At 33.7% G+C, this 13,786-nt stretch overlaps 1 protein-coding gene across 1 annotated transcript in view; it reads left to right on the forward strand.

Moving 5' to 3' along the window:
- LOC111054139 (protein disulfide-isomerase A5) overlaps positions 1 to 13,524 on the forward strand; it is a 28,850-nt gene extending 15,326 nt beyond the window's left edge. The window contains exons 6-10 of the mRNA XM_039434386.1: positions 1,529 to 1,633; positions 3,992 to 4,292; positions 7,265 to 7,467; positions 11,431 to 11,529; positions 12,100 to 13,524. Of these exons, the coding sequence (XP_039290320.1) occupies positions 1,529 to 1,633; positions 3,992 to 4,292; positions 7,265 to 7,467; positions 11,431 to 11,520 (699 nt within the window). The 3' untranslated portion in view covers positions 11,521 to 11,529; positions 12,100 to 13,524. The remainder of the gene's footprint in view (positions 1 to 1,528; positions 1,634 to 3,991; positions 4,293 to 7,264; positions 7,468 to 11,430; positions 11,530 to 12,099) is intronic.
- The last annotated feature ends 262 nt before the right edge of the window (positions 13,525 to 13,786 follow it).

A 13,786-nucleotide genomic window follows, 5' to 3' on the forward strand; every position in this document is an offset into this window, starting at 1 on the left:
GGGCGCCTAGATGTCTTCTGGGTTTCTCGCGCTATATTCCGGTGTTATTATGATAATATTAAATCTTGTGTAAGCATGATCTGATCAAATAAATAGTCTGTGTATCAGTGTGGATGAGCATATGGCTTGGGACGTCGTTCAGTTATAAATGTTATTTATTCTATTGATAAATTTTTTGTTCATTATTTGTTATTATATCTTTAATTTTTATAAGTTTTGGAATTTTGAATTCTCAATTTGTTTTATTTTCACTTTTTTTATAAGTATTTGAAATCTTTGTATTTTTCATTTTTTGAATTAGGTGGTATTTTTCTTGTTTGTATTATTTATTATTGCATAAGTTCGTATTATTTTTATCATTATTTTTCTTTTTTCATTTGTATCTGTACATTATTTATTGTTAAGGAGACATATTTGGGGAAACCCGTTGTCTCCATTGTGAATAAATAAATAAATGAATGAACTATTGATTGCGTGCAATAACGCATGCAATTAATAACTAAAATAACATAGTATTAAATCTCTAACTTTCTCTGCTTTGAACTTGGGCTGTCCTGTTTGCCAGTATGTCTTGAAGGAGATTAGCTTTTGATGTTAGCATTTTTGATACACCAACCCCAACAGCCATTAGCCGTTTTCACTCCGATATCTCGCTGACACGACATACAGACAGGATTTACTCTGATGGACAGTATAAGAGGAGGCCCGGCGCCCGGCCACCCTCGACTCCGCCTCTTGACTCACATTTGTGGCTGGAGTTTCACCCATCTCTGGTCTCTTGGTTTTTTTCTTTTTGCCCCTCCGAAACTTTGCAAGGTAAAAAGCCTCACCTCTCCCAAGAAGTTTTGCCTGAATGGCCGCCCTTCTTTGAGCAGTTCCACTCCTGGCCTTTTTGTACGTCCTTCCGATGAGAGAGGAGACGCCAAAATGCCTCTAGTGTGCCCGGCGCCCGGCTACCCTCGACTCAGCCTATTGACCCACATTTGTGCCTGGAGTTTCACCCATCTCTGGTCTCTTGGGTTTTACTTTTTGCCCCCCTCCTCGAAACTCTGCAGGGTCAAAAGCTCACCTCTCCCAAGAGGTTTCGCCTGAATGGCCGCCCTTCTTTGAGCAGTATTGGCCTCTCCACCCACAGACTCGTGACCTACGTGAGTTCCACTCCTGGCTTTTTTGAAGGTCCTTCCACTGAAGGAGGGGTCGCCAAATCGCCTCTAGGGCACCCGGTCACCCTCGATTCAGCCTCTTGACCCACATTGCCTGGAGTTTCACCCATCTCTGTTCTCTTGGGTTTTTCTTTTTGCCCTTCCGAAACTGCCCTGATGGGGCAGATCCCGTAGGTTTGAAGGCAAGGCAACTTCTGGAGTTGCCTTGGGGTCCCTACGACAAGCAGGGATTCTATGGGTGAATTCTGGTTTTCAACACATTCTTGGGTATGATGTTCGACTCAAACCTCCTCCAACCCACAGGGGGCATACATGATGTATAACTCTTTACTATTGAAATTATACTGTATTTGTTTTGATTTCAGAGCAATCCTTCAGTTCTGGTGATGTTCTATGCACCATGGTGTGGCCATTGTAAGAAACTGAAGCCAGAATACGATAAAGCAGCAACCACAATCAAGAAGTTGAAGGTAACCTAAGCATTTATTTTCTCAGATCTACCAAAGGAAATCAATGTTTTGCAAATATTGTTATGAATCTTTTGTAGTAAATGCAAGTTGATGTAAACTGTACTATCAAAAAGTTTATTTCTCTAAAAAAAATCTTGGAAACAGCCAATCGTCGTATTATAATGGAATAGGATTTTATTTTACTAAGATACTTAATTTATAAAATAAATAATATATAATTACAGTATCATATAGTACTAGCATAGGTTCTTCACATTCATTATATCCCTTCATACCTTATCAGAGTATATTTTACAGTAGAATAACATCTCAAATAACATCGTCTTATAATAAGAAGTTCTGACTGTTCCGAATAAATTTATTGAATTGACTGTCAATTTGGATTTATCATAGAATTTATGAAAGGAGTTTTAAAATTGATTAATTATTATAACAATACAAGTCACAAATATTTTAATTTGATCAATTTAGATGTCAGTCTTCCAATAGTTTCCTTTCTTTCCGATTCTCGAAAATCATCAGTTCTATTATTTACAAACATCATGAATGAAACATGAATTATATAAATTGATCATCATTAAAAACTGTACCTACTATAAATTGAATTTCCTTCTGCACTTCCAAGAAAATACACCAACTTACAAAACAATACAATATTTTCTGTACGACCATGTTACAATATAAACATTACAATATCACAGTCAATCCCCTAACAGGGGTCTTTTTGCTATGGATTTACAAAACTATACTATAATGAGCACTTTATGCAACGTCTTGAACATTATAACACGGTTTCTGATGCTGGCAGCAGGTTTCAGTTTATCAAGTTCTCACTAAATCATGCTTTCAGTTAGACAAGTCTTCAATTCGTCAAGATCTCACTTTATCAAGTTTTCAATTTGTCAGGGTTTTAGACCATCAAGCTATTAGTTCGTCAAGTTTTCAATTTATCAAGTTCTCAGTACTTCAAGTTTTCAGTTCATCAAGTTTTCAGTACGTCATGTTCTTAGTTGGTGAAATGTTTTGTTTGTCTTGTTTGCAGTATTACAAGTCTACTGTTCACTCTCGCTGAGTAGCTTTATATTGTTAGGCCTATTTTCTTATAATAAATTGATTCGATTTGATAGGTTGATATCTAACCTGACAACAAGTCAGCAATATGATACTTTGCTTGAATGGTCGTACATAAAAATAGTGTATACAACAGTTTTATAAGGTCTTTAAAGCACTCGTGAGATGTTTAAGGCTCAACTCACATTTAGGCGACTCAGGTCGAGAAGGGACTCGACTCTATAGTGAGGTCCACGTTATAATGGTAGTGTATGATTGACAATACTGTTGCTGTCCTTTTCTATCATACAACAAAACAGATAGCGCTATCTCTCTCTAGCTTTGCAATGTTGTCTGTTTTCCAGAATATTTTATCTTTACTTTTGACAGTGACTGTACAAAAGTAGACAAAAAATTCTCAGCCGCCATTTTTATTCTTCATTCTATCAAAATACTTTATTACACAAGTCGTATAATTGATTTAAAATGTATTTTTAGAACATTTAAATCCATTTTAGACATTACCGTATGAGAAACACAAATCAAAATATCTGGAATTACATTTTAAAAGTTGATAACTAACCATCCTAGACTTCATTCATGCTTCAGTTAGCCTACACGTTGGACCTACTCGCACCGGTATAAATAATATTGAAATGTTATTTCAGAATTATTTCCATTGAAATTACTTATTTTCAATAGGATTTCTATTATTATATTATTTTTAAAAGAAATTGGAAAAGAATACGTACCAAATAACTTTATTTCTGTTGTTTTAAAATTCAGATTGGTGTATCACAGCTTTTTAAAGTAGCTGCCATTTCAGGTTTGAATGAAAATGAAATCTGATCTCAGTTATGGAAGCAAATTTTTGAATCAAATTATGAAAAAAAATTATATCCCTGATTAATTTGACATTAAATTGATTATTTTATCCAGGAAATGATGATTATTATCAGATCAAATTTAATGGGATGAATTAAGTAACAGATGTGTACACTCAGTGGCAAAATGGAGAGACTTGGCAACGTTGTTCTCCTATCTTTCTTCACTGCCATTATAACGTGGACCTCACTATAGTCGAGAGCATGTGTTTTCAAATGGTGACGTCGCGGAGAGTAGAATAGACTGGTCTGAGTGTCACCATTTGGAAACACATGCTCTCGTCTAGAGTCGAGTCTCTTCTCGACCTGAGTCGCGTGAGTTGAGCCTAAGTCTACATCTAACTCATGCGCTAAAGACCCTCAATATGAAACTGTTGTATAAAAAACTAAAATAAAACAAATATTATAAGACAATTTATTTTAGTTGGGTGTTCTGGCAGCGGTAGACGCCACCAAAGAGCCGTCGCTAGCGTCGAAATTCAAGGTGACCGGCTACCCGACCATGAAATACTTTGAGACGGGGGCCTTCGCCTATGACACGCCCAGCCTGCGCGAAGCCGACAAATTGGTGGCATTCATGCGCAGCCCCCAGCAGCCACCTCCCCCGCCGCCCCCCGACCAGGAATGGGCCGACCAGCCGTCAGATGTACTCCATCTCAACCTAGACAACTACAAGCCCGAGCTCAGGAAGAAACGTCACTCCCTGGTCATGTTCTATGCGCCTTGTCAGTATTTTTCAAATGATTTATATAGTATTTCAGTATTTTTCAAGTACTTTACTTTTGTACGAAGTTTTAAATGTTTTAATTTACACATTTTATCTGTGCATTTTATATAAGTTAAGATTGCGATTGAACAAATAGTATTTTTAAAAAATGAATTTGTTTGATAATCACATGTTACAATAATTTTCTATTTTGTGATAGAGAACCGTACGCTATGTCCGCACTAAATACAAAGTTACCTTCCACTACAACTATGCTGCATCAACAATAATAGAATGAGGTGTGCTGAGTTAATAAATAATTCGCTATATAACTTATATATGTTTGTATGTTTTGTGACTCATTTCCTGCCTGTTTTCTAGATGTTTTGGGATGTAATTATGAATTAAAAGGAGAAAGAGTCTATAAAAGTGCAGTCTGTTGTTGAAAGTACAGTACAGAATCATTGAGAAAGAAACGTTGTATTTAAAAAGTCTACGAGTAAAATAAACATCAAGAATTGCTAGTGATGTGGATCGGAATATTCCCAGTGGGAAGGAACTTATGATTTGGCAATATTTCCGGGAATATTTCCGAGGCAAAGAAATTTTGGGAATTTAAGGGAATTTATGGGAACTTGAGGGAATTTATAAAATTGTTCTAAAAATAATTGAAATTGATCAATCCCACTCATATTTTACATCAATATAATCAATAAATCATCATTCTATTCAATATTGATCAAGCTCAGCCACATTTTACATTGATATAATCATCATTCTTTGAGCCTGTTTTTGCTCACTCACTCACTCACTGTATTTTTACTCGTATAGTCCCCAGTCAATGTAAGATTATAGAGGGAAAATTTTGGAACACAATTTTTGACCCCGTAGCTCTTTCAAGGGTAGTATTAAGGGTAATACAACATTAGTACCGTAAGTAAAAAAATCTTATTCAACTTGTAAGACATGAAAGTAGCATAATAATAGTGATGCAATTGAATGATTTATTGAGTGTTTATTTCTCCTTTCAGTATATGAGCTTCAAATTACTGTTTTCTTTGAACTTACTACCATTTATAAGTTATTCGTCCTTATATTTCTTAAATAAATCTGTTGTATAACAGGTGATTGAGACCATGTGTAACAAAAAACGTCTTTTACGGTCATTTTTTTTTTTGAAAGAAATCATAAATTTCCTCAAGATTCCATAAATTCCCGGGAATTTATAATTTTTGGGAATATTTCCCTTAAATTCCCGGGAATTTTACATCACTAAGAATTGCTTATAAAATTCTGGGTATCATTTTTTGGACTACAAGAACTTGTGAGATGATCAATGACTGATTCGATAATTCGCGTCATTACAATCATCAATATGAAACTTATAGTAACTATCTAGTTAGTTCTAGTAGTTAATCTCATCTTACTTTGTATTCGATACTCTTGTAGCATTTGTAATAATTGAATAGAAATACAAAGTTGTCACAACTATTCGATTATTGAAGTAACGAGAAACTGTTCTTTGTTGTTACTTGACTTACACCATTATAAATTTCTAGAAAACTGCATTTCAATCCCTTTATTGAAACTTTTTTTAATGATCAACAACGTAAACTTGATTCTTCGTATTGATATAAAAGATCTGCCAAGTGGCAACTTGAAGCAATCTTCTTCAATATCTTTTTCACTACTACACCAAAAGTTTGAAATATTTGTGGTTTATTTCAATGTATAGTTCCAATTTGTATTCTATTTGAGCGAATACAATTTTTTCCAACCAATTATGTTATTGAAATACTCTCTAAAAGGAAAATACTTTTCAAGTGTTTTCTTTTTGTAACTTGTAGTTGAAGAATTTCGGTAAAATAAAGAAACCTACCAAGGCGCATTCTGTGCACACTTTTCATAATTCAAACACTATGCTCATCTGTCAACCTATTATTAAAAATCCAATCCATATCATCAAGAAATAACAGTAGGCTATTTTCATATGATATTGATTTAATTTGAACTTGGATATTTGAGTTTTATATTTATTATCATATCAAACGAAAATCCAAATTAAATGCTGTGAATCACCCCGAAGACTTCCGCTATTGCAAATATTGACAACAAGGTAAATAGCTAGATGGAAACTATGTGAGTGCTACTATCCAAAAAATATTTGCCAGGCCGGGAATTGAACCCGGTATTTCCTAATTGCCAGTCAGGTGTGCTCACCATTACACCAAACTGACAATCTCTGAATAGCAGCGCCCATTTTATACGAAACCTTAGCGGCCAGCCAGTCTACAGATGGAAATATTTCCCGGGCTGGCAAATATTATTTGAATAGTACCTCTTATTAAATTTCTATCTATAGCAAACGCAAATTGGAGAGGCGGGTGATGGTGGCACCATCTCCGTGAAATTGGTAAATTTCAAGCAGTAAAAAAAGTTCGTCTGCTTTGTGTTTGTTTACATTTGAAATGTCATCATAACCTGACTTCTCATTAAAAATATTTTTATTCAAGATTTTTCAAATTCAGTCATATATTCATGTAAATTTTACATTTTCACATTTAAGTAAAAAATATACCAAAAAGATAAAATGAATAGTACCAATTGAAGCCTTTACTGAACCGTTGTAATTAGACAAGTGATAAGTATTTGTTTGTTTTTCTATAAATCATAAATAAAACCTAATTGCAAAATTGTCATATTATTGACACATTTCCAATATTTAGAATAACACATATAATTTGAAGCTTGAAATCTACCAATTTCAGTCAGAGATGGTGCCACCATCACCCGCCTCACCAATTTGCGTTTACTATAGCTGTTAACCCTGTTGTAAATATTTGCAGTACCTAGCAGAAGTCTTCGGGGTGATCACAGCATTTAATTTGGATTTTCATTTGATAACAATTATTCATTAATTAGCATTTGAACAAATTCAATTTCTCATTAATTTCCATGTGTAGATTGTAGTTTTAATTTTGATGCTGCCAGGGTGCGGCCACTGCAAGAGCGCAAAGCCGGAGTTTGTAAGTGCGGCGGCCGAGCTGTCTGACAGCGGTCGCATGGTGCTGGGTGCCGTCGACTGCACCAAGGAGGTGTCGCTCTGCAAGGCGCATGACGTCAGAGGATATCCCACGTTCAAGTACTTCCACTACCTCAACAAAGCCGTCGCTGACTATTCGGGTGGAAGGACGGTCAGTTGCAATAATAACATAGGCTACTTATTTGTATATTAGAGAACATAGTGTTGAGAACTCGAGTGAAATAGGTTATACGAATTGTCAAAACAGGGTAAATTTATTTGAATTGTCAGGAAATACATTATCGGAACTATGTTTTAGATTTAGTTTGCGTGAAGCTCAAAGCACGAGGGATTTATATAAAGATGCGTACAGACCTATGCGCCACGAAAACTCAAAATATAATGACAAAACTCGCATTCCACTTTTCGTGAGCTGATGCTATGCTTATTATATCTGTATTTGTACAGATATAGTTGATACAGCTGTTTATAAGTGAAATGTGCGTGTTCGTGGCGCATACGTCTGTACATACCTTTAGATGACAGTCAATGGCCAGACTGTGTTTATATAGTTACTGTAGGTAACATCATCTCCTTTAACACTTCTTTTGAAATACAGAAAATTATAATTGAACGAGCGAAGTGAGGTCTAAGATTCAAGTCGACGGTTTTGCATTTCTCTTTATGTTTATATGTTAATATTTTTGTTCATATTTATGTTCCGCATTTACAGCGAAACGCAGCAATAGATTTTGACGAAATTTGACAGGTATGTTCCTTTTTGAATTTCGCGTCGACGTATACAGACGTTTTTTTTTTGGAAATTTTGCATTCTAAGGATAATACAAAAGGAAAAGGAGTCTCCTTTGAACGTCAATATTACCGTAAAAATCAGACTTTAGAATTATTCATCATAAATCATATAAATCAGCTGTCTAGTGAACTATAATACTACCCGTTCAAAAACATCGAACATCTTGAAAATGTATCTTTCCATCAACGTTAGTAGACAGTGTTGTCTACTAACTTTGTCTTTCCATAACAAGCTGAGGCCATGATTCTAGTTTGGAGTTATTGATAGAAAACTTCTTTTACATTTTTCTTTTTTAATCTGATGATTAAAAATGCAACAAATATTATTGAAAAGAAATTGATTCCTAAAATCATGAAAAGTGAGAAATGAAGTTTGTAGGAAATCAGCATTATGGTAGTTTATTTTGTTAATTTCAACACACCGATTTTTCGCTAACACGACAACACAGAATGATGGGTTGATTTGATTGGCGTATCGATGGCAGCCAGACCTGATAACAGCGCTCACACTCACATTCCGGGACGACACGTCACGGTACGATAGGACAGAAAGCTCTATGTTTATTTAGGATTTTTTCTAGACATTTTAAATTCATAAATTATTTATGAATTTTTGAGAAAACATATCAACAGGTCAATGAAACATACTGTGCGCGAGGTCTACTGTTCACAGAACTACTAGTAGTATAACTGTCACCACTCAAGCTGGTTTAAAAAAAAAATAATTTAATTTTAATGCCAATACTGTAATAATTTATCATAATAATGATTTAATACCAATTTAATTTTCTAGCTATGATGTTTGAACACCTTCTAGTATAAATTTTCAATGCTCCTAAAATTTGTGATGCTGTTGATGTCGATTAATGTACACAAACATAGGTCAACTTGAATCCAGCTGTGTTTTTCATTACTTTAAAATTGATCTTACTTGATGCAAACAAAAATGCTATTAGTCCAGTCAATATAGACATAAAAAGGGGGTGTGCTTGCAATATATATTGTAGTTCTAATTTTTTAATATATTATTTGGATACATGAGAGAAGTCCAGTACCAATTTCTTCATGCAAAATTCCCTTGTGCTAGATACAGGGTGGCCCAAAATCCTCGTATTTTCGGTTCATTTTCCAGTTTTCAGCTATTTTCTACAACTTTTCAACCTCTACAACCTTTTACAAATTTTCTACAACCTTGACTACTTTTTCGATTTTTTATCTGAAGTATACGCAACTTTGAATATGCGAGACTGTGGAAATGATTAACGTATCAAAATTTTTTCGCATATTCAAAGTTGCTTATCTTGTGAAACACTTCAGATAGAAAATCGAAAAAGTAAAAACGAGTAAGATACATGATAGAAACTTCGATTGGTCTCAAATTAAAGAGAATTACATGCTCTATAAGTTACGTTGTCTTAAACCCATCTTGCATGACTGTTTATTATCGAAAAACTGTCGAGACTGTAAAAATGAGGAAAATATCGCAAATTTCTCGATTTTTTGAATTAAACGTATCTTACCTCACGATCATATGTTTACAAAATTCATTTACCTCACATGAAAGAGGAGATACTGTTCTTCAAATCAAGACCAAGTACTAATTTTTATCATTTCGGTTTACCGAGATACACAGTTTTGAATATAGAAATTGGCCATTTTTCTGTGTATAAATAAATAAATGTTTATTTCCCCCCCCAAAAAAAACTAAAACTACAACATCAATTACACAAAATATTAGATAAATTACAATATTACATACAATAGTAGTTGGTTACAAAAAAATCTTATAATGTGTCCTCTACTTGTTTACTTTTTTCTGTGTGGAAATTGACCTACTCCACTATGGCGTACCATGTTCTAGAGTAGGTTTTGTTAGTTTTTTGTGCGTATTATTAATAATTAGTTAGTGTTTAGTAAGTCATTAGGTGGTTAGTTGTTATTTGAAATATTGTTTTCTATGTTCTGTCTTCCTTTGCTCATCAACCAATTGTGTACTATTGTTCTGAACTTTCTAGGATGATTAATCTGTTTAAAGTTTCAGGAAGTAGATTATATAATTTTGGTGCTAAATGATTGAAATGTCTCTTGTATAGTGCCTTCCTTGCAACACTGGTGATGAGAAGAAATAGGGGCTAATATACACTAAAAGAGGATTTTTCCATCAAATTTCAGTTATGATACATTGAACCGCCTCGACGAACTGAGAAGAATGAGCTGTAGTACGAGGAGATCTGATCATTCTGTCAAAAGTTATAAGTGTTTAAAGTCTTGATCCTTGACGTATCCTTATGACGTACGTACCCCCCCCCCCACTAGGAAATACTGAAATTAAATGTTTCTAGCGGGCGATTCTCATAGAAAATAGCCCTAGTGAGATGATTCCAGCCTAAATATGTATTTTTTTGTTAGGAAGGCCTTGAAAGGTATTATAATGAAAAATTTGTATTTTGGCTGTAGGACATGATTTTCTATTTTTGGGTGTATTCCCCCTCCCACCTCTACTGAATTCGAAATCTCCTAAGGAATCCTGATCATAATGAATTGTTCTTTCACGTGATGTATGGTTTTTCATCTATACTAGAAAAATATCCAAGTTGTATAGGGTAGAAGTGGTAGGTTTGCATAATTTTGAAAACCCCTTAAAAAATACCGCTTTTTTGAAAATTTGTAGCTCCGGAACCAAAAATGGTAGAATCCTGCGCGCCCACTCAGTTTATTGGAAATTTTATTTTCTAATTTTGTCCAGAATGATTTTTCTTGAGAAACTCAAGGTTTACGAGATAAAATGGGAAAATTGAAAAAAGTCCGAAATTTTGGGGGTTTTGGGGATGAAGCCGCCCTCTGGCGTGTCAGCAAATTTCAGATTCGAAATACATATAGAACCGTCGAGAAAAATTCTTTCGGGGCTGTTTCCTGAAAACGACCATTTGACTGGACTAACTAGTTTTGAACCACGCTAAAGGTTTGAAATGATTCAAGTGATCAGATATAGTGCAAATAACTGGCCATGGATTCCCTGCAATTTATTACTCATTGCAATTGTTCATCGTTCAACGATTAGCGAATTGCCTAAGCGTAAGTTCTTTGAGAAAATAACATTGAAAATATGAGATTATTAATAAAAACCAACTTGTTTATACAATTGAATTACAATATAATTCTAGATTATCATATTGATATTGGAAATTGTATGAAATATATCTGAATTCTAACACAACACTAACTCATTCCATTCAATCAAAATCATGATATGACAGAAATGTATTATTCAATTTAATTCGATGTTCTACTTGAATTTAAAAATTCAACTTTTTTGTTCCAGGCGAAAGATTTTGTGAAATACATGAAGAATGCAGAAGACAACCTCAAAAAATTGTTACATGAATCGGAAAAGACTAAGGACGAATTATGAAAATTGAAGGTAACGTTTTTGATTTTTTATTCGATAGTAGAGATTGATAGTTTTTTGATCACATCATAGAAGTTTTTTATTTAGCTTAGTATGAGCTGTAGTACCAGTACCATAGCAAATAACCAGTAGCATAGTAAATAGGAGGCTGTCGTTTTCAACGTGAACTCGCAAATACCGCCAGCGCTTATTACGACACTATTTTGCCCCAACAAAGTATTTGAACAAACACTTGTTTTCTTTTAAAACAAGACTAAATAAAGCTCTGTTTCCCTTCTCTGAATAATTTATTATGAATACTCCAAATTGATATTTGTTTATGAAATACTCTGTGTTATGTTCCTATCAAGATCTGGTACTCATTTATGCTTATAGCAATATATTTTGTAACATTTTGATTCATCCCATGCTCACGTCAAATGTGGCAATGCTGTAAAAATATTCACATGCGACAGTTATCATATCATTTTCATAAAATGTGCCCATCTCTAGTCCAATGATCCATGATTACTAAATGCCACTTGTTTAAATCCTAATCAAATCGTTTAATCCGCTGTTAATGAATGTTTTCCTTTTCTACAGGATCAATTAAATCCATTGACCATCGGAGAACTCGCCAGTTTCTTGGCTTGAGAGTGCACAAGTCACTTAATTCTTACAAATTTAATCAACAAAAATAACAATGGTAGCTGCGTTTTTGCGCTATTTCTATTGTGATGAAAAATGTTCCACTGTAGAAAGGTATTTCAAAACTCTTACAATGTAAACGAGAACAATGTTTTCTCGTCTGGAAATTCCTTCTGGTAATTAAAATGATCATAACTAATGATTATAATGATTAGGAGTGCTTTTTGGTCTTACCAAATTGAAACAAGAAGCTCAATACTGTTTTATTCCACAAAGCTTCAAATTTCGATCCAAATTCAATTTGTTCTTTCCACAATAATATATAGTACTCAATTATTGCCATAATATAGTAGAACAAATGATGTTTTTGATGTTGATTTTCAACATTTTGTTCAAAATTATTTGTCACAATTTTATATGTAGTGTTCTTCTAGTTACCCAGATTGACGAAATGACTTGAATTTGATCAGTATTTTTCTCATATAATTCATTATATCATAAAGTAGAGTCTACGAACCTTTTTGATATAAAGCATCAACGTATATTTTTAATCGGTTTTCTAATTATTTGGGAGTGCAATAGGCTGCTGTTTATTTTTATAGTATTCTATTTCAATATATTCTATATTTTTATTGTCTTGAACTGTTTCAAGCATCACATTGCCAGACAAATTTTATGTCATTTAATTTACTGTAGTTTTATTAGAATTGACAGAATGTATAGAATTACTAACTTTGAATTTAAAACAAATTTGAAATGAAAGCACTTACTTTTAGCAATGACTAGGCAGTGAGACATCTTCACGAGTGTCTCTCCCGAACCCGAATTGTGATAAACAATATTTTCCAAATACTGTCCAATAAACCATATAACATGGTGAATTTGTTGATAAACTGATAAGAAGTTTCGTTTTTGTTTATAATCTCTAAAAAATATTTATGTAATAGTTTTGGTGTTATTGAGGAGAGTAATTCATGTATATTCTTTGAGTATTATTCCCATTTCATTTCTCTTTTCTTTGTCGCTTCCAATGATATATTTCCTATCCCATTCCAATAATTTTTCAATAAATGTGAAAAGTACTGTATTATAGTCTGTGCAAACCTTAGTTTACAGCACGAGGATTTGTGGCCATGTAATTTCTTACGAGATAGGAAGGCACTGAAGCAGTATGATGTTTGTCGAAACTATCAAAATGATACATGCTACCTTTTTCACTTTTGTATCGCAATGTATAACGCCAGTGTGTCCAAAGATACTGGATCAAAATTTCTGATGCATAGGAAAATTAAAAAGTTCACTTTACTGAATTGATTGCCCATTTATACAATTTTGTATTCTATCATGGTTTCTATGCAAATAAATTTTTTCCAATTGCCATATCGTCTGCATTTATTGAACTCATACATCCCATTCTTAATTTATTAGCTGTGATTATCTTATATATTAATTTGTGCTGCCCTGGATTTTATTTTTTAATATGCTAGTGAACAAAACAACAAATTACTTCTTGACATTTGAGCTTACTTACATTTAAATGTAGAGTTCTTGAACAGGGAATCAGAACACACCAAGAGATAGCTGAATTATTGTTATGCGTAGGTTCTAAAAAAGGCAACCCTTTACACAATATTATTATTAA

This window comes from Nilaparvata lugens, chromosome 8, assembly GCF_014356525.2.
Source record: "Nilaparvata lugens isolate BPH chromosome 8, ASM1435652v1, whole genome shotgun sequence".
In the NCBI taxonomy this organism is placed as follows: Eukaryota; Metazoa; Arthropoda; class Insecta; order Hemiptera; family Delphacidae; genus Nilaparvata; species Nilaparvata lugens.